Here is a 20,162-nt window from a genome sequence, read left to right as displayed (position 1 = left end):
CTTATACATTAATTCGGCAGGTTTTATGTGTCGGATAGTCGAATTTGAGTTCATAAAGGGCCAGAATATGATAAATCTCGAAATTCTAATTAAAACTCTAAGCGAGTTTGGATCACTCACAATTCGAATTTGAGAGTTTTGACCAAAAAAATCAAAAATTCAAATTCAAATTCGAATTTTCACTTCGACCCTTAAAAAAAGTGTTTTTTTTTTATAAAATATGCACTAAAAACCACTATTATTTAACAGAGGATTTGACCTTCAATTTCAATGATAAATTTCTTCGAATGGTGAAAAGTAAGTAAAATTCCAATACAGGTAGGTATTACCTGAAAATGACAAAGATGAGAAAGTGTGATCCAGTGACATTGATACTATCAATCTTATAGAGGCACGTACCTCTTCTGTTGTCTATACCTGGTCTGGGCGTTATCCTCCCTCCTTGCCAGTTATTCCCTGTGCCGCCACGTCATCAGCGCACGCATATGTGCCAGGTTGCCTATGGCCCTAGTTGGTGTGGCCCAGCACTGGTGAAACCACTTGGGTATAGATGTTAAAATAGCAATGTATGTTGCTCACAAATGGTATCTCAGGATCTCTCTTCTGTTCTATACAGTGTTACAATGGTGATACTAAACAATTGGAAATGGAATGGTCCAACATAGAACGGCTAATGCCTCAGGACAAGACTCAGCAGTCTAATTCTAAAAATCTAAGGGCAGAGACACACGGGAAGGTTCGGGGAGATTTAGTTGCCCATCGACTTATCGCCTCTTCTTCAGGCGACTAATCTCACTGAAAAGCCCTGCGAACTAGAATCTAAATCACCGGCTGGATGGCACTCGGAGCGATTTGTTCTCCGAAATCGCCCGAAGTTGCCTGACGAGGAAACTCCGGGCGACTTCGGAAAACAAAGCATTCCGAGCGCCATCCCACCGGTGATTTAGATTCTAGCTGGTGGGAAGGCTTTTCGAGGAGATTAGTCGCCCAAAGGAGAGGCGATTAGTTGCCGGGCGATTAAATATCCCTGAATCTTCCCGTGTGTCTCTGCCCTAAAGAGAACTCCTTAGAGGACAGAAATGTGAATATTTTGGACAGAGAGGAGGGATGGTTTCAAAGAGGCCAAACTGGAACAATAATCCCTAAACAGAGGAGGCAGAGGCCTGCAATAAAATCCCAGGGAATTTCCTACCACTCCTATTTGAACTGAAAAAGCTGCGCAGATGAATGTTGAAAACAAATAGCTTTTTGCAAGTTGCTTATCACCCCTAGATACCAAAGCATAAGGATTTATTCTAAAGACCATTTGCACAAAACTAATTATTTATGTTTGAATTGTTCTTCAACCCTTTGTTGTTTATTTACATATTTAATGATTATAACATCATAATAATCAATTTGGAGTTACAACTTTACTGAAAGTTTTAAAGAACTTAAATAGGAAAGTGTTTGAGAGTGATCAGCCTTTTATGTGGATCTCATGCTAGAAACCATGTGACCTAGGAAAGTTATTTAATATCCTGGTTTTCTGGAATGGCTTTATTGTTCTAAAAAAACTCTCAAAAGCCCTATTGGAGAAATGTACTACATAAATAATTACCTTTTCATGGTCCTTTTAATTTATATATCTTCTGTCCCAAAGCTGAAAATACAGAATACAAAGCTCAATATATATATAAAAAAGGAATCGATTTTCTTAATTGTCATGTCTTATTTAAGCATTCTGTTTTGATAATTCCACGTTTTTTGACATCTTCTACTATTTTCAGCCACTGGAGCAATGCCCAATGAAATCTGCAGTTATTGGAACTTCCATTTTAATACATTTGATGGAGATGTCTTCTATTTTCCTGGAAGCTGTAATTATATTTTATCCTCTCATTGCAAGAGCACCTATGAAGACTTCATTGTTCAGATTCAAAACACTATGGAGAACGGGATTATCCACACAAAAATTATTATGAAAATAAATATAATGATTGTGGAACTGTTTAACGACACTGTTTTGGTCAATGGAGAATTGTAAGGCACTAGACAAATACTCATTTTATAATTCCTATTTAATTATATGTTTTATTCTAATTGACCTTTTATGTTGTGCTCTTTCTCTGTAGGCATTTACAGGTTAATACTAGCACATACACAACATGCAAAACACAAAGGGGGAAACGCAATAATTTTCACAAAAGAGCTAAACTTTGCGAATAATCTATCACAATCACTATGTAATATTCTTCATTAGACTTCTATTGCATTGCGAATTGTAATTGCGCATTACGAACCTGTAACACCTGTTTCGTTAAATGTTTTGTTGCAAAAAATGGTTTGCAATTGCCAAAGTTTATAACATACTCTGCGAACATTCATAAACTCTAAAATTCACAATCACTATCTTACTGTCTTGTAAGGGGCAAATTATTCGCAAAGTCAAATTGTTCTACTTTGCGAACATTTATTCACATTGCGATTCATTTTTGCATTATTACATCCCCCTCAACAGTCTCATTTTAGTGGTTGTAAAGGGTCTTGAAATCATGGCTAAACTCACTTTCTCTAAAACCACAAATGTCATGAAATTTAAATCTGAATTTAAAAATAACGAATTGGAAAAGTTGCAGAAAAATCACAAAAACCGCAACTTTTTTAGATTTGTCCCACAATAACTATTTTTTTCTGTTGTCAAACAAAAGCCAGCATCAAAAAGTTCTAAAGTCACAAATCAAAGAAAGATGTTGCAAAAGGGACATCTGCCATTGACTTCTACGTTTTCAACAGATTTTACCTGGACTATTTTCACATTGTTGAAATTTTGTCGCAGGATAGAGTTGCACTTTTTTTTCTGCAACTTTTGCTGTTTAAAAGTTAAAATCCAAAAAGTTATGGCTTAATAAATTATTCCCCGTAGTATAGGCAATTAAGTTATTAATATCTGTACAGGAAACGTATCACACAAGGGGATTTAATATGTTATGCATTAAATGATTGGCATAAGGAAGGCAAATGTTCTTCTGTCTTTTAAAGTTATACAGTTCAAGTGGAACTTTTTTTTCACCACCAATTAGGAAGGCAACAAGTTCAATTAGTGACTTCTTCGTTCCAGCAATGTTATCAATATTACTTTTTTTCTTTGAGGTAGGATTTGTGATTGGTTTGAAGATTAACAAAGGCATAGCTATGGGGAAGGTACAATTTAGCACCCATCTTTGGAAATGCTCACTCGTGAAAATCAAAATATAGGGGAAATAAGTGAACAGATGTTAAATGAAGGGTTTAAAATGAAGGGTTTTATACAGTATTTCACTCATAATGGGAACTCATAAAAAAATATATCATACATCTTAGAGAGCCTTATAAAAGCAGTTTTAATTTTAAGTGGATTTTTATATGGACTGGAGAAGGAGAAAGACTAGTTTGTCAAAGGTTTCATTCATCTAAAGAGTGTTTTGTTTGATGCTAGCTTTAATACTTGATTTAGGCTCTAAATACATGCGTTCAGTGCAAGAATTACTATTTTATATTATCCCCTAGTTATTAATAACTAGACTTTTAGCTTAATATTTTTGTGCATGTAAAGCATACACATCAAAGCATGTTGACTGTGGATATTAGTGGTGCTTTCACTTTAACTGCTTACTAACCCATCTTTTTCTCCTCACTCAGAATGGATTTGCCCTATAGCTCATCAGGAGTTATGATAAATAAAATGGGGGTTTACACAAAACTTACCTCCAAAATTGGCCTGGAATTTGATCTGAATGATGATGGCAGCCTAATGGTAAGAGAAGAACAATTGCCGGTGGATCGGATTCTTGTATAGTATGGAAAAAGATGATTAACAAACTAATCAGGTGTTACAGTTAGATAGGAAAATCCCACAGGTTTTACTTAACTTTTTCCTGTGCCGAAAAGCATGAATGATCTGAAATTGCCCCTACATGTCAATATTAGCAGATGTCAACAATGCATAAATTACTAAGGGTCGAAGTGAATTTTCGAATGAAAAAACTTAGAATTTCAAAATATTTTTTGGGTACTTTGCCCATCGAATAGGCCAAATCCGACTTTGATTCGAATTGAAAATACTTTGAATATTCGACCATTCGAAAATCAAAGTACTGTCTCTTTTAAAAAAAAGGCTATGTTAGCCTATGGGGACCTCCTAGAACCTACAGCCAAAATTTGGCTAAGTTTTAAAAAGTCAACTTATTTTTTTTGAACATCGTTTGATCGATCGATTAAATCGTTCAAATCGTTTGATTCGAACGATTTCTGCGATCGATCGAACGATTTTAATTTGACCGAAAACGGACAAAAATATCCAAAAAGAAAAGTTTGACTATCGAATTTGGCCAATTTGATGGTCGAATTTCAAAGTTTTTTAACTTCGAAATTCAACCCTTGATAAACGTGCCCCTTAAAGTATGATATGGGTATGTCCTGTATTATAGCACTTACACATTCTTTCATCATTGTTTAATGTTTAGCTCCGGCTTGATGAAAAATATTCTAATCAGACATGTGGACTTTGTGGAGACTATAACGGCATCTCTAAGTACAATGAATTTATTAGCAGCTCTGGTAAGGCTTCTGTACATCGCTTTCTTTACAATGAATTGCAGAGTAAATGGATAGTGAATTAATGGATTTTCCCGTTTCGATTCGCTGAAAAATTCACTAATTTCCTGTGAAATTTACAAACGGGAAAAATTCATAAAAACACATTGAAGTTAATGCGATCAAGATTTGTTTGATGCGCGTCAATTTTGATGCCCACGGCAATTGTTATACGCGTGCCTTTTTGGCCAAATGCATTAAAGGCAGTGGGCATCCAAATAATTTTGATGTGCAACAATGTTTATTTATTTGCCGGTGGCGAAACATGCCAATTTTCTCTTCAAGAAAAAACTGAGAGTCTACCTTTTGGATCTTAAAATAAATCCTATGAACATCAACGTTCCTGTGATTAAAGAATAAATGTTTGCGGACAGTGTTTGTGTTGGTTGTTTCATGTTATACTAACACATTTTGATTTAAAAAAAAAAAAAAAAGCTGACCATTCAGTAAAAATGTCACATACATTATGTCATAGCCTTCAGTTTTATTTTCTCTACTCACAGGATATGAAATCGGTGAAACTGAATTTGGAAACCTCCAAAAAGTTAATGTCCCAAATGAACAATGTGAAGATGTGACTGCTCCTAAATGGGAGAGCTGTAATGAAACGGTAAGTGTTCTTTATTATATTCTGAAGTTGGCCTGCTGATAAACCTTCACCTAGACTAGAGTGTTAGTACCTTTCTATGCTCTACCTGAATGTATAGATACACTTTTTTTCTAAATACCCTCACATTTGACAAAATGACTTGCTGGGGCAGATTTACTAAGCTCGAGTGAATAATTCGAATAAAAAAATATTCGAATTTCAAAGTAATTTTTTGGGTACTTCGACAATCGAATTGGTCAAATTCGATCGAATTAGATCGAATCGAATGATTCAAACAAATCGAAGTGAAAATCATTTCACCATTCGACCATTCGATAATCGAAGTACTGTCTCTTTAAAAAAAAACTTCGACTTCATACTTCGCCAAATTAAAGCTACCGAAGTCCAATGTTAGCCTATGGGGACCTTCCAGAGCACTTTTCGAAGTTTTTTTTGATCATATAAAAATCATTCGATCGTTCGAATCGAAGGATTTTATCGTTTGATCAAACGATTTTTATTTGATCGTTCGATCAAAGCTTTTGCACTAAAATCCTTTGATTCGATATTCGAATTCGAAGGATTTTACTCCGAGGGTCGAATTAGAGGGTTTTTTAATCCTCGAAATTCGACCCTTGATAAATCTGCCCCGTTGTGTAAGGTATATCTCTGAATTTAAGGAATTGATGATTATGAGATATATTGCAGATAAAAGCAACCCAGATTAATTCTTCAGATGGAATAAGTGCTGATAGGTAAGCCTGGAAGAGTAACAGAATAATTTAAATAAAACTACAGAGACAATATCAATGAACTTTGCATTTTAGTAAATTAGCGTAGTGGTTACAAATTTACACCTGGCGAAGTGGATCGAAGGGTGTCGGAGCATTCGCTGGTGAAAATTCACCCTTTTCTGAATTGGCACCTATGAAGTTTGTGGTCTACTATTCTGCACTAATAAAGATAGGGTCCCCAAAACCAAAGAAAACCTATTGTCCTATGGATATATTGAATGCATGTACTAATTAGTAGGGATGTAGCGAACGTCGGAAAAAAAGTTCGCGAACATATTCGCGAACTTGCGCAAAAATGCGAGCGGTTCGCGAACGGTTCGCGAACCCCATAGACTTCAATGGGAAGGCGAACTTTAACATCTAGAAAAGACATTTCTGGCCAGAAAAATGATTTTAAAGTTGTTTAAAGGGTGCAACGACCTGGACAGTGGCATGCCAGAGGGGGATCAAGGGCAAAAATGTATCTGAAAAATCTGCCTGTGTGTGCTTGGAAGAGATAGTGTAGGGGGAGAGCTGTTAGTGATTTCAGGGACAGATGATAGTAAGCTTGCTGGCTAGTAATCTGCTTGATACTGCTCTGTATTGGAGGGACAGAAGTCTGCAGGGATTTGAGGGACATTTTAGCTTAGGTAGCTTTGCTGGCTAGTAATCTACTGTTCTCTTTAAACAACTGCCATACGTTGACCTTGTAGGCATTGTTTGCCCAGTTTTTTTGGACGCAGCCACTGAAGCACAGTTGCCAGAAAAAATATGCCATATAAATGCTGAAAATAGTCATTTTTCGCCATACGTTGACCTTGTAGACATTGTTTGCCCAGTTTTTTTGGACGCAGCCACTGAAGTGACTCCGGTGTTTTTTCTGGAGACGGTAATATTATGGATATTTAGACAGAATGTGAACAAGGTCACACAGCTCGATGGCGGGTTGAAGAAAACAGTGTGCAAATAATGCCTACAGGGCAAATAATGCCTAAAAGGTCAACTTATACACTACTACAGCGGTAGTAAAATAAAAAAAGTAAAATAAAAAAAAATGAATATTAAAAAAAAAAATTAAAGTTGGTGCTGCTGAACTACTAGGAGCAGCAGATTAGCACACCAGTCCCACTCCCCAACACTGCTAGACTAATAGCACTGGGCTCTTATAGTAGTAGTAGTAGTAGTAGTAGTAAAACAACAAAAAAATAAATAAAAGCAGTCCTTACAAGGACTACTGTTATTGCAGCAGTCAGCAGATGAGATCAGAAGCAGGACAGCTGCCCACTGCAGCTACATACAGAGCACTGCAGTAGAAGGTAGATTACTAGCCAGCAAAGCTACCTAAGCTTAAATGTCCCTCAAACCCCTGCAGACTTCTGTCCCTCCAATAACAGAGCAGTATCAAAACGATTACTAGCCAGCAAACTTTCAACTGTCCCTGAAATCACTAACAGGCAGCAGCTCTCTCCCTACACTATCTCTTCAGCACACACAGGCAGAGTGAAAAAACGCTGCAGGGCTTCGGTTTTTATAGGGAAGGGGAGTGGTCCAGGGGAGAGCTTCCTGATTGGCTGCCATGTACCTGCTGGTCTGGGGTGAGAGGGCAAAAAAAAGCGCCAACAATGGCGAACCCAAAATGGCGAACGTCGCGCGACGTTCGCGAACTTCCGGCGAGCGCGAACACCCGATGTTCGCGCGAACAAGTTCGCCGGCGAACAGTTCGCGACATCTCTACTAATTAGGACTCCATAGGGCCATCAATAGTCCTGGAACTCTCCAGAATACATTTTCCACCTCAGTTCTTACTCTTCTAAATGTATTTTGAAATTTTAATGTGTTCTGGGCCCCTGTCTGAATTAGGTTTTGTGATAACAATTGTATTCAAATTAGTAGTATACTATAACTAATGTCTTTATTTTTTTCAGGGTGATATATGTGCATATATTCTAACAGGCTCAAGTTTTGCAGACTGTCTGTCTATCCTTCCTATTGATGCTTATGTTTACTCCTGCATGCAAGATTTATGTACCTGTAAAGAAAACATTTCATCTGACTGCATATGTTCCACAATTGCTGAGTATTCTCGTCAATGTATTCGTAATGGTGGGAAACCTGAAAACTGGAGAACTCAAGAACTTTGTCGTAAGTTTTACCGATATAGAGAATACTGCTGTCTTTTATATGAAGGAAGATAACATTTTGACAATATATTCTAATGCTAGACATGAGCAAATTAGATTTGGTTGGCATCACAATGAGGTATGCATATTCCAAAATTGTCACTACATAGTCCCAAATATATGGTATGATGTTTTTTGTCCCAAAAATAAAATTTTCTAGATACAATCTATTGGACCTGAGATAATGCAAATAATAGCATTATTCAGCTAGGTTGGCTGTTGCCAGAAACAAGCAGATCTCAGCAAACATGTTAAATAGTGTCTAGTTGTACTTTTGATCTGCCCATGCCTCATTTATGTTCCAAGAAGAGGTCTTGACAATTATTTTGTATAGACATATGGGAAAAAAACACATGTAAGATCAACTCCCATACTTAAAGATAGTGTTGTCCAACCTCTGTTGTACTGAAGGCCGATATTTTTCTGGCCTTTATGGTGGAGAGCCGATAATGGAAGCCAGCGCTGACCACTCCTCTTTTAAACTCCACCCATTTTAACCACACCCATATTATCTCATTAATGGTGGCAATACATCAAAAAAACCATGGTTGGTGCTTACTGCTGGACCTTCACTCATCACTCATACAGTATGTGAAAAATGTGAGTCATACCCTTAAGTATACCAAAAACATACCCTTAAATCCATATGCTGCCTCCCCCTGTGGATAGCACAGCACCCCGGAGCACATGATTAAACACCTTAGGGGCCCCTACCAACAATTTCAAAATGCTAAACTGCCAGAACAAACCCTACCAGGCTCACATCCAACAGAGTACAGAGTAGGGCAGGCAGAGTATGGCACACACAGGGAGCATAGGGCAGGCAGAGTATGGCACACACATACAGAGCATGGGGCAGGCAGAGTATAACACACACATGGAGCATGGGGAGGCAGAGTATGGCACACAGAGGGAGCATAGGGCAGGCAGAGTATGGCACAAACAGAGCATAGGGCAGGCAGAGTATGGCACACCCACGGAGCATAGGGCTGGCAGGGTATGGCACACACAGGGAGAAAAGGGCAGACAGAGTATGGCACACAGGGATCATAGGGAAGGCAGAGTAGAGCAGGAGACAGTGAAATCTATCAGGACTCTAAGATGGACATACTGTGCTACATACAGTGAAACATTGTTGGTTTGTCGGAAGTGTGAATAAGTAAACAATTTGGGCACTTTAATTCTGGGTCTGAGGTGTAAACAGTACAGGGTTTAAGGGGTGTGAACAATGCAGTGTCTTAATGTCTGAATTTGGAGTGTAAACAATGCAGGGGCTAGTTAATCTCAGCACTGATACCTATTAAAGCTTACACAAGGTAAGAAATCACAGCAGCCAGACTTTCATGTGGGGGGCCCACATGGGGTTCCAGTTGAACAGCCCTGCTTTAAGATATTCTTACCAACTGTATGCTGTTTCTGTATTATACTCTTTATTATTTTTAAAAAAGAGACATTGTCCTAATAAAAGCTAATTTTATTGTTTTTATAAAAATGTACACTATAATTACAAATCCTTAAAGTTACTTCATATCTTTATAAATGCTTCCTATTCTATATTAGCTGTTTCTATATACATAATATCTATTTTTGTCTCTATATTCATAAATAATTTTTTCTTTGTCTCTATGTAGCCAAGACCTGTCCTTTGATCTTGGAATATAAAGAGTGTGGGCCTTCTTGTAGAGACAGCTGTTCAAATCCAGAAAGGGGTTCTATCTGTGAAAACAGATGCGTTGAAGGTTGTTTCTGTCCCTCAGGTATACTTACCTCTCATGTTTATTTACTTACTAAATTATCTTCCAACAAAAGATGTAGATGATAAAGTGTAAACACAATGGGGCAGATTTAGTAAAGTTTGAATGGTAAATTTGAATTTTAAATTGTTTTGCCAAAACTCACAAATTCAAATTTAAAAGCACCAACTCAATGTAAATTTGACTATAGAAACAGTTCGAATTCGAATATTCACCAACCTAAAACCTGCCAAATTAATTTACAAGTCAATGGCAGAGGTCCGTTGACCCATTTGAAGATGTTAATAGCCTTCCTGACATTTGAGTTTTTCTTCAGAGAAAAACACGAATCGCGTTTCATTCGAATTTGATTCGGGTCAGTAACATTCGTTCAAATTTTAGACGTTCTAGATAACATTCAAGTTATTACGTACATTCCAATTTATTAGAGTAAGAAAAATACATGAATTCAAAATTTGATAAATCTGCCCCAATATGGTATGCTTTTGAATTGTGAGAAACTTACACAAACACAGGGAGAATATAAACCACACAGATAGCTACACATATAGAGCCCAGCATGGCATTAACCCCTAGACCCTATGGGTGAAAAATATCAAATTTACACTAAAATATTTCGCTATCAATAAATTAAATAGCAGCTTATTCAAGGAACTCAAAGGGATGTTTTAATGATAAAAAGGAACAGAACAAAACAGAAAAAATACATAATACAATATAATACAATATTCTGGATCAAGTAAAAGTAATACCGAATTTCCAAATATTAGTAGTAATATTAATATTATATTATTATATTATAAAATAATATTGTAGTAATATTAATATTAATAACTATTATATTATATTATTATATTTATATTATAATACGATATTGAGATAATACACAAAATACTAATTAATCCAAAATAATATTTTATCTCTCATAATAAATTATAATTCTAGGAATGGTGCTTGATGATATTCAATACGAAGGTTGCGTAAACATAGACCAATGTGCGTGCTCATACAACGGAAATGTTTTTCTCCCAGGAGAAACACGCTCTACTTCTTGTAGTTCCTGGTAAGTCAAAATGTCAATCATTCTAATTTCATTGTGTGTTATGCTATTGGATGATTTTGTCTCTTTATACCTGTTTTTTTTTCTCAGCACATGTTTTAGTGGAAAATGGAATTGCACAAGTACACCATGCACTTCCACTTGTTCCATTGAAGGAGGGTCTCATTTTACAACGTTTGATGTTACACATTTCACTGTTTATGGAGATTGCACTTATGTACTTTCCAAGGTAAGCATATTAAAATATTAAAATTGCTTGACTTATTTTGCATATAGAGATGAAGCAGCCATTTTTTCACATTTCAGGTATGTGATGGTGGCAATTTTACTGTCCTGGGAGAAATAAGACCTTGTGGGAGAAAAGATACTGAGACCTGTCTGAGGGAAGTTATCATTATTTTGAACAGTGGGCAAACAGTAAGTGAATAAACAAATATATAATGGACATTAATTCACTGTAATACAACTTTTTAAAGGAAAATATATGTACATTGCTACATACATTACAGGTCATAAAACATGAGTAAATGGGCCTCAGAATAAAAGAACTTTGTTTGGGTGTTGTGGGGGACTCACTCTTTAGGTAGCAGCTCCTTTCACACAAATAAGAGACAGTTCTAATTGAACTTTGCATGTGAATTTATTTAACACAGCAGCTTAAACACAAATGAAAGAAATACTTTCCATCTAAGATTTTGCAAACCATGCTACAGTGTCTTATATGGGTTATGGCAAAGGCAGACTAAAGTATGTCTGTGTTACTAGGAGCTTGGCTGAAAAGGTTACTCAGTTTTGCTACAAGTAGCGATGAGCAAATTTATTCGCCAGACATGGATTCGCGGCTAATTTAGGCGCTGACTGCAAGGGGCCGATTCACTAACTTCGAGTGAAGTATTCGAAGTAAAAAAACTACGAATTTCGAAGTGTTTTTTGGGCTACTTCGACCATCGAATGGGCTACTACGACCTTCAACTACGACTAAGACTTCGAATCGAAGGATTCAAACTAAAAATCGTTCGACTATTTGACCATTCGATAGTCGAAGTACTGTCTCTTTAAGAAAAATCTTCGACCCCCTAGTTCGCCATCTAAAAGCTACCAAACTCAATGTTAGCCTATGGGGAAGGTCCCCATAGTCTTTCCTAAGTTTTTTTGATCGAAGGATATTCCTTCGATCGTTGGATTTAAATCCTTCGAATCGTTCGATACAAAGGATTTAATCGTTCGATCGAAAGAATAATCCTTAGATCGTACGGTCGCACTTTTTGCGCTTAAATCCTTCGACTTTGACATACGAAGTCGAAGGATTTTAATTCCCTTTGTGAATCGGCCCCCAAATGTTTTCACAAAACTGCTGCGAAAATCCACCATGAAAAAATTTCCTGTGCGTCAAAATTATTTTGATGCCTATTGACTTTAATGCATTTGGACAAAAGAGACGTATCTGTAAAAATGTTCCCCTGCATAAAAAATGTCAGACACCAAAATGATTCGGACGCCCATTGACTTTAATGCATTTGGACAAAAAAGTTGTACGTCTAAAAATTGTCGCTCGTGTCAATGTTGTGGCATGTTTTGACGCCCATTGACTCTAAAGCGTTTCATGAATTTTTCGCCGTTTCACAATTTTATGGAGCTTCGCTGATTTGTCAGTGAAGCGAAATGGCACAGATTCGCCCATCACTAGTTACAAGCTGTAAAGCTTCTTGAACATGCTAGATTTTATATGGTAATGGGATGAGTAAAAAGAAACATTAAATTGCATTTTCTGGTATTCCCTCTTTTTATCTAATAGTGATACACAAGAACCATCGATATCCTGCGAATTATAGTTTTAGAAACAGTGCTTAGGGATATCATCAAATATAGTTGGTGCTTAGTGATGTCATTTGTGTCATATGACTCAATAGAATTATGTATTATAAAGATTTATACACCTCCTGTTGCAAGTCACCTGGGAGTTTTATGGCCTGTATAAAAGCACACAACCTTTAGCCCTGAGCCATGGAACTTGGTGACTTCTTATATTCTTATGTTTTACAATGGGTATAAACTATTCCTTAAATAAACATGCCTCATAAAATCATACAGTGAAATAATGCAAATTTTTTCACTTATAATTTTCTCCCCTTTTTTTGTTTTTTAGATTATTGAAGTAAGACCTACAGGCGAGGTGTATGTCAATTTTTTGTATACTTTCCTGCCCATTTCTTCAGGTATTTATGGATTCAAGTACAGTCTTGGTGCTAAGGGTTATCATACTGAAAAACAGCAAATATATGCACATGCCACAAATTCATAAAGAGTTTCACATTTGTTTTTACAGTTTTTTACACATGCACAACTCATTTTCTTTATTAAGAGATACTCACCCCCAAAATGAAGGTTTTTATATGTATTGTAATACTTTCCTTGCACAAGCTTTCTAATTTTGCCATAAAAGTACTCCCTGGTGCTTTTACATTACCCGTCATATCCCCTAAGTTCCTTCCTTATTTGTGCAGTTGTAGTCTGTGTTTGAAATTCTAACAGACGGGTTAATAATGGACAGTCAGGTTGGCGACTGTCAAGTACTTAAAAAATCAAAACTATTGGTGAAAGATGGTCAAAATGACCTAAAGGTAACTTTTAGGGCCTTATCTATCAAAGTCCGAATTTATCGGACTTTTTTAATGAAAAAAAGTCTGACCAAACTAGAACCCACAATTGGACCTTATTTATTATTGAAAGATCGCGATTTTATCCAAAAAACACGAGCAAACATTCAAATCGTACAGTTTTTTTGGATTTTTTTCTAAAGTCGCTACATTTTTTCAGACTTTTTGTCCGAAAAACCCAAAATAGTGGGAATTTCTGGCTAATACCAGCGTAGATCACAGAAATTTCCAAATATGATAGGGACCTCTCCCATTGACTTGTATACAACCTTGGCAGGTCTGAGATGCCGGATTCTCTGATTCAGACTTTTCCCATCCTCAGGGTTTAATAAATCTCAAAAAATTAGATTTTTTTTTCCACTAAAAATTCAGATTTTATAGTAAAAAAAACTTGAATGTTTCAAGTTTTTGGCATTCGGACTTTAATAAATAACCCCCCTTAATATTTTCATTATTTTCATTATTTCATTATTTGCATATTATAGATTATTTCCAACTGTGATAATATTAATGATAATTACACTATTGTGATCCCTTAATAAAAATGCAGAAAGTTAATGTTACTGTTTTACCCACAAACTAGAAGATATTTCAGGATATTTTCAGATGTCTACATGCCACCTACCTACCACCAAACCTGGACACAGTTTCATTGATCACAGACGTTGTTGTATTTATAATGAAGTGAAACTCTTTGTTCTCGATTCAGAGCAGGAAATGGTGCACAGGCTGGATGGATATTGGCAAAGTAGGCAATGGAGGTACAGGGTTCATGTAGAGGGACAAGACAAGGCAAAATACCATGCCTGGTGGCAAGGCTTTATAAAGTTTATGGTAAAGGTCCAGGCACTGGTCAGGGCAACAAGTATTATCATCAAAATAATTTGTTGTAATTCACAGGAAACTTCAACATGTTACAACCCTCACCCTTCTACATCGTATTTGATTCCAACGATGGAATGCAGGCAATAATTCAGCTAATACCTGTAATGCAACTCTATGTGGTTTTGGATCCTATATATAAAACTAGAACCTGTGGTAAGATGTGCGATTTCTTTCCTTCATTTTACAATTAATTCAATGCTTCTTTAGTAAGCTCTTCAAAGAACAAGAAACACGTCAAAACATTGCAGAAAAGAAAAAAATAGTATTGGACTAAGTTAAATGGATTGCCAGTCCAAGGAAATGAATTGATATTTTGCCTACTCATAATTATTAAATTGCCCATATTGTGAATATGGGACCCATGACTTACGTTTTAAGTTTTTGTTTATTCAGTTTAAAGGAACAGTAACACCAACAAATTAAACTGCTTTAAAGGAATTACAATATAATGTACTGTTGCCCTGCACTGGTAAAACTGGTGTATTTGCTTCAGAAACCCTACTATAGTTTATATAAACAAGTTATCGTGTAGTCACGGGGCAGCCATTTAAAACTGAAAAAGGAGAAAAGGCACAGGATACATGTTTTAAGAAAATTAGATTCAAAATAAGAAATTATTGCATTTGTAGTAAATAGACATTGGAATACTTGAAATCTCTGGTACATGTTGTTGTGATAAGCTCTAATGATGATTTCTCATAAAGAGTGGTATTGATGAGCTTTATATAAGAGTCAAATGTGCTTAATTATCATTTAAAAATGTAAATTTTGGGAAATAATGATAGAGTAGCTGCTTCAAAGTCCCTTAATTTGGTTAGATTAGAGGATTTAACTAAAATGAAATATTATCATGATTCTGTCTTCTATGGCCTTTGGGAGGGAGGTTTTGCTAATTGCCGCAGGGATGTAGTGATCCATTCTTATCCCTAGTCCCCAGTTCACATAAGTGTGGGGGGCGCATGGCTCATTTTGTCTCCACTTAGTACCTGAAGTGACTGTTCCTAGAACATTAGGCCCCAGTATCAAGTTTAGGATCCTGAGGAGACCAGCAACCTCAAGCTTAGGATCCTAAGGAGACCAGCAACCTTAGAGAAGTTGGGGAGTGGGGACCCCATGAACAAGATAAAGGCAGTGGAAAACAGCTTCTGTCATAGCATCAGCGAATGTGAATTAGACTGGCCATCTTAGAAAATAATTACAATGTTTGCCTTTTCCCCTCAATTATGATTTGGCTGCATTCTTATACAGGCACAATAAATTAACAAGTTGATAGGGTTCTTATAGCAGTCTACAATGTGATAAATATCCCTATTATCACCTTTGATATATTCATAAGTAATTTGTAAAGAAGAATATAACCAGGAATAAATATTTCCAGAAAAAAAGTAATGGTGCATTTATTTCTTCTATTCAATATGCATATGTACAATGAGTATTTTTGCTTAGACTGAAACATGACTACTTGTGTTGAATTAAATGCCATTGTAAAATATTATTCAGGTATCTGTGGAAATTTCAACGATATTCAGACAGACGATTTACGAACAATTAGTGGAGTAACTGAAGGAACAGCTGCAGCATTTGTAAACACCTGGAAAACAGAAGCTCAGTGTCCGAGTGTGAGGAATATATTGGATGACCCTTGCGCCCTTAGCCTGGAAAATGGTACATACAATCCATTTAATGTGGAAATGTAAAATCAACGTTTGCCTGACTTAGATTCGTTAAGAATTGAATGCATTTCATCTTATTCAATATCATCCAAGCATTCCTCCCATTCTTCCTGCACAACGGTATCGAAATTATTTCTCTTATTTGAATATTTTCCTTACAGAGGATTATGCAAAACACTGGTGTGGTCTTCTTACTGATCCTGGGAATGTCTTCAGTCAGTGCCACTACGATGTGAACCCCAACATTTTCTACAAGGTACAAATCCATCGAAATAAACGTTTCACAGCTAGATTGGGTATTTTATTTTCTGGAAACCTTGTAAATGCCTTGCCTAAATTTTTATGTGCCTAAAATTACATTTCATGAATGGTTGTCTTCTGTGGCAGATCAAACCAAAATGGGACAATTTTTTTCCTATAGAATAAAGCACAGAAGCAACAATAGAGAAATTTTAACATATACTATAAGTGGTATTAATTGGTAACAGTAGTTTTGCTTCAGTCCATCCCCTAGGCCAGGGGTCCCTAGAGCCACACTCAAATGTTAGAACTTTATGAGAGCCATACAAGGAAGAAAACATTTTCTTGGGGATGCCAAATAAGTGACTGTGATATGCTACTTGATAGTCCCCTGTGGACTGCTAGCTAACCTAAGCCTCCAAAATTCATGGTTTCTCTAAGGGGCCGATTCACTAAGGGTCGAATATCGAGGGTTAATTAACCCTCGATATTCGACTGGGAATTAAAATCCTTCGACTTCGAATATCAAAGTCAAAGGATTTAGCGCAGATAGTACCATCGAACCATCGAAGGATTATTCCTTCGATCGAACGATTAAATCCTTCGAATCGTTCCAACGATCAAAGGAATATCCTTCGATCAAAAAAACTTAGGAAAGCCTATGGGGACCTTCCCCATAGGCTAACATTGAGTTCGGTAGGTTGTAGATGGCAAACTAGGGGGTCGAAGCTTATTTTAAAGAGACAGTACTTCGACTATCGAATGGTCGAATAGTCAAATGATTTTTAGTTCGAATCCTTCGATTCGAAGTCGAAGGTCGAAGTAGCCCGTTCGATGGTCGAAGTAGCCCAAAAAACACTTCGAAATTCGAAGTTTTTTTACTTTGAATCCTTCACTCGAAGTTAGTGAATCGTCCCCTATCTCTCAACTTCATAGCTGAGGGCATCTATCCGCTACCAGTATTTCTAGAGCAACATTTTGCTCTCCACTACCATTGATGTTGCTCCCAGTGGCCTCTTAGTAAGTGCCCACTTAAAAATTCCTGAAATTCCTTACATATTCTACATATTGCTCTTCTAAATTAAATTTAGTTGAGATAGCATACACCAGAGCATTATGTGAACAAAATTATGAGCACTGTAATCATAGAATCTAGTTATTATTGTTGGTGTCATTCCATTAGAGTTGCTTGACCGACACCTGTTCCTGTGAAAAGAGTGAAGAATGTATGTGCGCTGCTTTGTTCTCCTACGTTCGAGCCTGTGCCGCCAAAGGTGTGATACTGACCGACTGGAACAACTTAGTTTGCAGTAAGTAATGATGGATTTAGTGTCTTCTAATAAGATGATATTAAAAAAGCACTGGTATCAATGCACATACTCTTTTAAATAAAAATATATTGCTTACTTAATAGCCTCAGAGTGTGGAAATATTTCTTTTTAAAGGCAACTACAAATCAATTTGCCCCGAAAACCTCGTGTTCAGCTATGTTATCAGCACCTGTCCACCAACCTGCCGAAGTCTTAGTATCTCAGATGTAATGTGCAGGGTAGAATTTGATCCTCTGATGGGTTGCAGCTGTGGCAAAGGGTTATACCTGAATGACGATGGTGAATGTGTACCTCCATCTTTTTGCCCTTGTTACTATCGAGGATCTCCAATAAATTCAGGGACTACTTTTAATGAAGGAGGAGTAATATGGTAAGCAATCATTGGCTTGTCTTAGTGTGATCAAATAAGTGCAATGTGAATTTAAAATCTACTCGTTTCAATTTGTGAATATAATTTTTTTTTGTGGGAATGTAATATATTTTGTTGTTGCAAAAAAGTTTTGCAAAGACCATTGCGAATGTTAGTGACCACGTTTGCTTCCGTTTTGGCCGATTACAGACCTCTATAACGACTTCCATGCAAATTTTGCAACCAAATGGGTTTTACAAATATTCGCAGTGTATGTAATACATTTTCACAATCACAAAGCATGTTTTGCAATGAAATTTTTCACCAAACTCCACACCAGGTGTTAATGCTAACCTTTGCTTCGCGATGTAATATTTGCCAGAAAAATATTTTACATTGCAAGCAGCGATAAGCCTTCACAAAAACCTCATTTTAAACATGCTTGCAATTTTTAAGTACATTACCCTTTAATGTATTACATTCATATACTGTTATATGAGTACTGCATAACTATAACCAAGTAACCCATTTGATAATGAGTTAAACATTAGGCAATTTGGCCATTTGTGGAAGGCCATACTGCAACTTGATCAGAGTGTTAGTCAGTTGGACTACTACATAGAAGAACTAGTTTGTGATGCCACATAAAGTATATTTGCTGAATCACATCTTTGGTACATCGCACCATAAGCTGATCTGCCAAAGTGGCTGCTTTGGGGTCTTGAACACACAGAAATTTTCCCAGTTCTGGTCAAATTTGAACAAACTACATGAACAATGTTGGGAAAATGTATGGGAAAATCTGTTTTGTTTGTTTTGTGCATTAAAATTACTTTTGGTAGCTGAAAAAAGTTTAAATGCAATTCTGTAGAATAAAATAGAAAAATTATATTAATATGCTTCATGTAAATCCACAGCACCTGTACAAAAGGAAAACTAAACTGCATTGGAAATGAAGTTGCAGGTAAGGCTATCTGAAATAACAGGCAATAAGAAGTAAATATAAACTTAAATTATATGATTTTGTTTTTACAGTTGAAAGTTACTTTCACAGAAATCTTAAGATATCAAGTTCTTCACTGTATCAGCCTGGAAGTTGTAGTATATCTCACAATGAGTATCACACTCAGTCTTGACAGGCATATTTCTAATGTATCATATGATGATCCAACAGTGACTGTTAGGGGCAGATTTATCAAGGGTCAAAGTGAAAATTCTAATTTTGAATTAGAATTTTGAAATTTTAATTTTCAAGGTTTTTTTGTGAAATTGACTAGGGAATAGTTAAAATTTGACTTAAGTTTTTTTTAAAAAAAATCTAATTCGATTTTAGAAAATATAAAATGTACTAGACCTTTAACAATTGCATTTGACTATTTGCCAGCTTAAACTTGCCAAATTGCTGTTTTAGCCTACGGAGGACTTCCTGGGATCAATTTGGAGTTGTTTGCAGGCTTCCTGAAAATCAAGTTTTTTTCAGAGAAAAAAAAATCGAATCAAATTCTAAATTTGGCCCTTGATATTATAAATAATATCTCTTGATTTATCAAGAGTCGAATTTCGAATTGAAATTTGTAATCAAAAAGACCAACCGAAATTAAGTCGAAGTTTTTTTTGGTCGAATAGGTCAGTTTTCAAGCAAATAGGTCCATATCTGCCCAAATTCGAATCGAACAAATCGAAGGAATATCGCATTGGATCGAATTCGATTCAAAGTTTTTCCCATAAAAATCTTTGATTTTTCAGAGTCCACCAATTGATTCCAATTAGGTTCTAGGAGGTCCCTCATAGGCTAAAACAGCAATAGATGGCGAATGGTTGAAGACGAATTTTTAAAGAGACAGTACATGATAAATTTCAATATTTCGAATCGAATTTGGACTATTCCCTAGTCAAAGTACACAAAAAAATTTTTCATTTGAAAATTCACCTCGAACTTTGATAAATCTGCCCCTTAATGTATGAGATTGGCAACCCACTGCTGCATGTTGCCTAAAAGAAAGCCAGACCAATCTCTGCCAGTGCTCCATATTGCTACAAAGTTCAACAATCTTCAC

At 36.2% G+C, this 20,162-nt stretch overlaps 1 protein-coding gene across 1 annotated transcript in view; it reads left to right on the top strand.

Moving 5' to 3' along the window:
- LOC108714921 (mucin-5AC) overlaps positions 1–20,162 on the top strand; it is a 56,687-nt gene that overhangs the window by 18,820 nt on the left and 17,705 nt on the right. The window contains exons 3-18 of the mRNA XM_018259797.2: positions 1,889–2,022; positions 3,661–3,775; positions 4,485–4,578; positions 5,118–5,224; positions 7,902–8,118; positions 9,788–9,913; positions 10,856–10,973; positions 11,061–11,199; positions 11,277–11,387; positions 13,117–13,186; positions 14,528–14,665; positions 16,013–16,177; positions 16,347–16,441; positions 17,609–17,735; positions 17,871–18,126; positions 19,023–19,077. Coding sequence (XP_018115286.2) covers positions 1,889–2,022; positions 3,661–3,775; positions 4,485–4,578; positions 5,118–5,224; positions 7,902–8,118; positions 9,788–9,913; positions 10,856–10,973; positions 11,061–11,199; positions 11,277–11,387; positions 13,117–13,186; positions 14,528–14,665; positions 16,013–16,177; positions 16,347–16,441; positions 17,609–17,735; positions 17,871–18,126; positions 19,023–19,077 — 2,067 coding nt within the window. The remainder of the gene's footprint in view (positions 1–1,888; positions 2,023–3,660; positions 3,776–4,484; positions 4,579–5,117; positions 5,225–7,901; positions 8,119–9,787; positions 9,914–10,855; positions 10,974–11,060; positions 11,200–11,276; positions 11,388–13,116; positions 13,187–14,527; positions 14,666–16,012; positions 16,178–16,346; positions 16,442–17,608; positions 17,736–17,870; positions 18,127–19,022; positions 19,078–20,162) is intronic.

The sequence above is a fragment of the Xenopus laevis genome, chromosome 4S (genome assembly GCF_017654675.1).
Source record: "Xenopus laevis strain J_2021 chromosome 4S, Xenopus_laevis_v10.1, whole genome shotgun sequence".
NCBI lineage: Eukaryota > Metazoa > Chordata > Amphibia > Anura > Pipidae > Xenopus > Xenopus laevis.
This window is presented reverse-complemented; position numbering and strand designations above follow the sequence as displayed.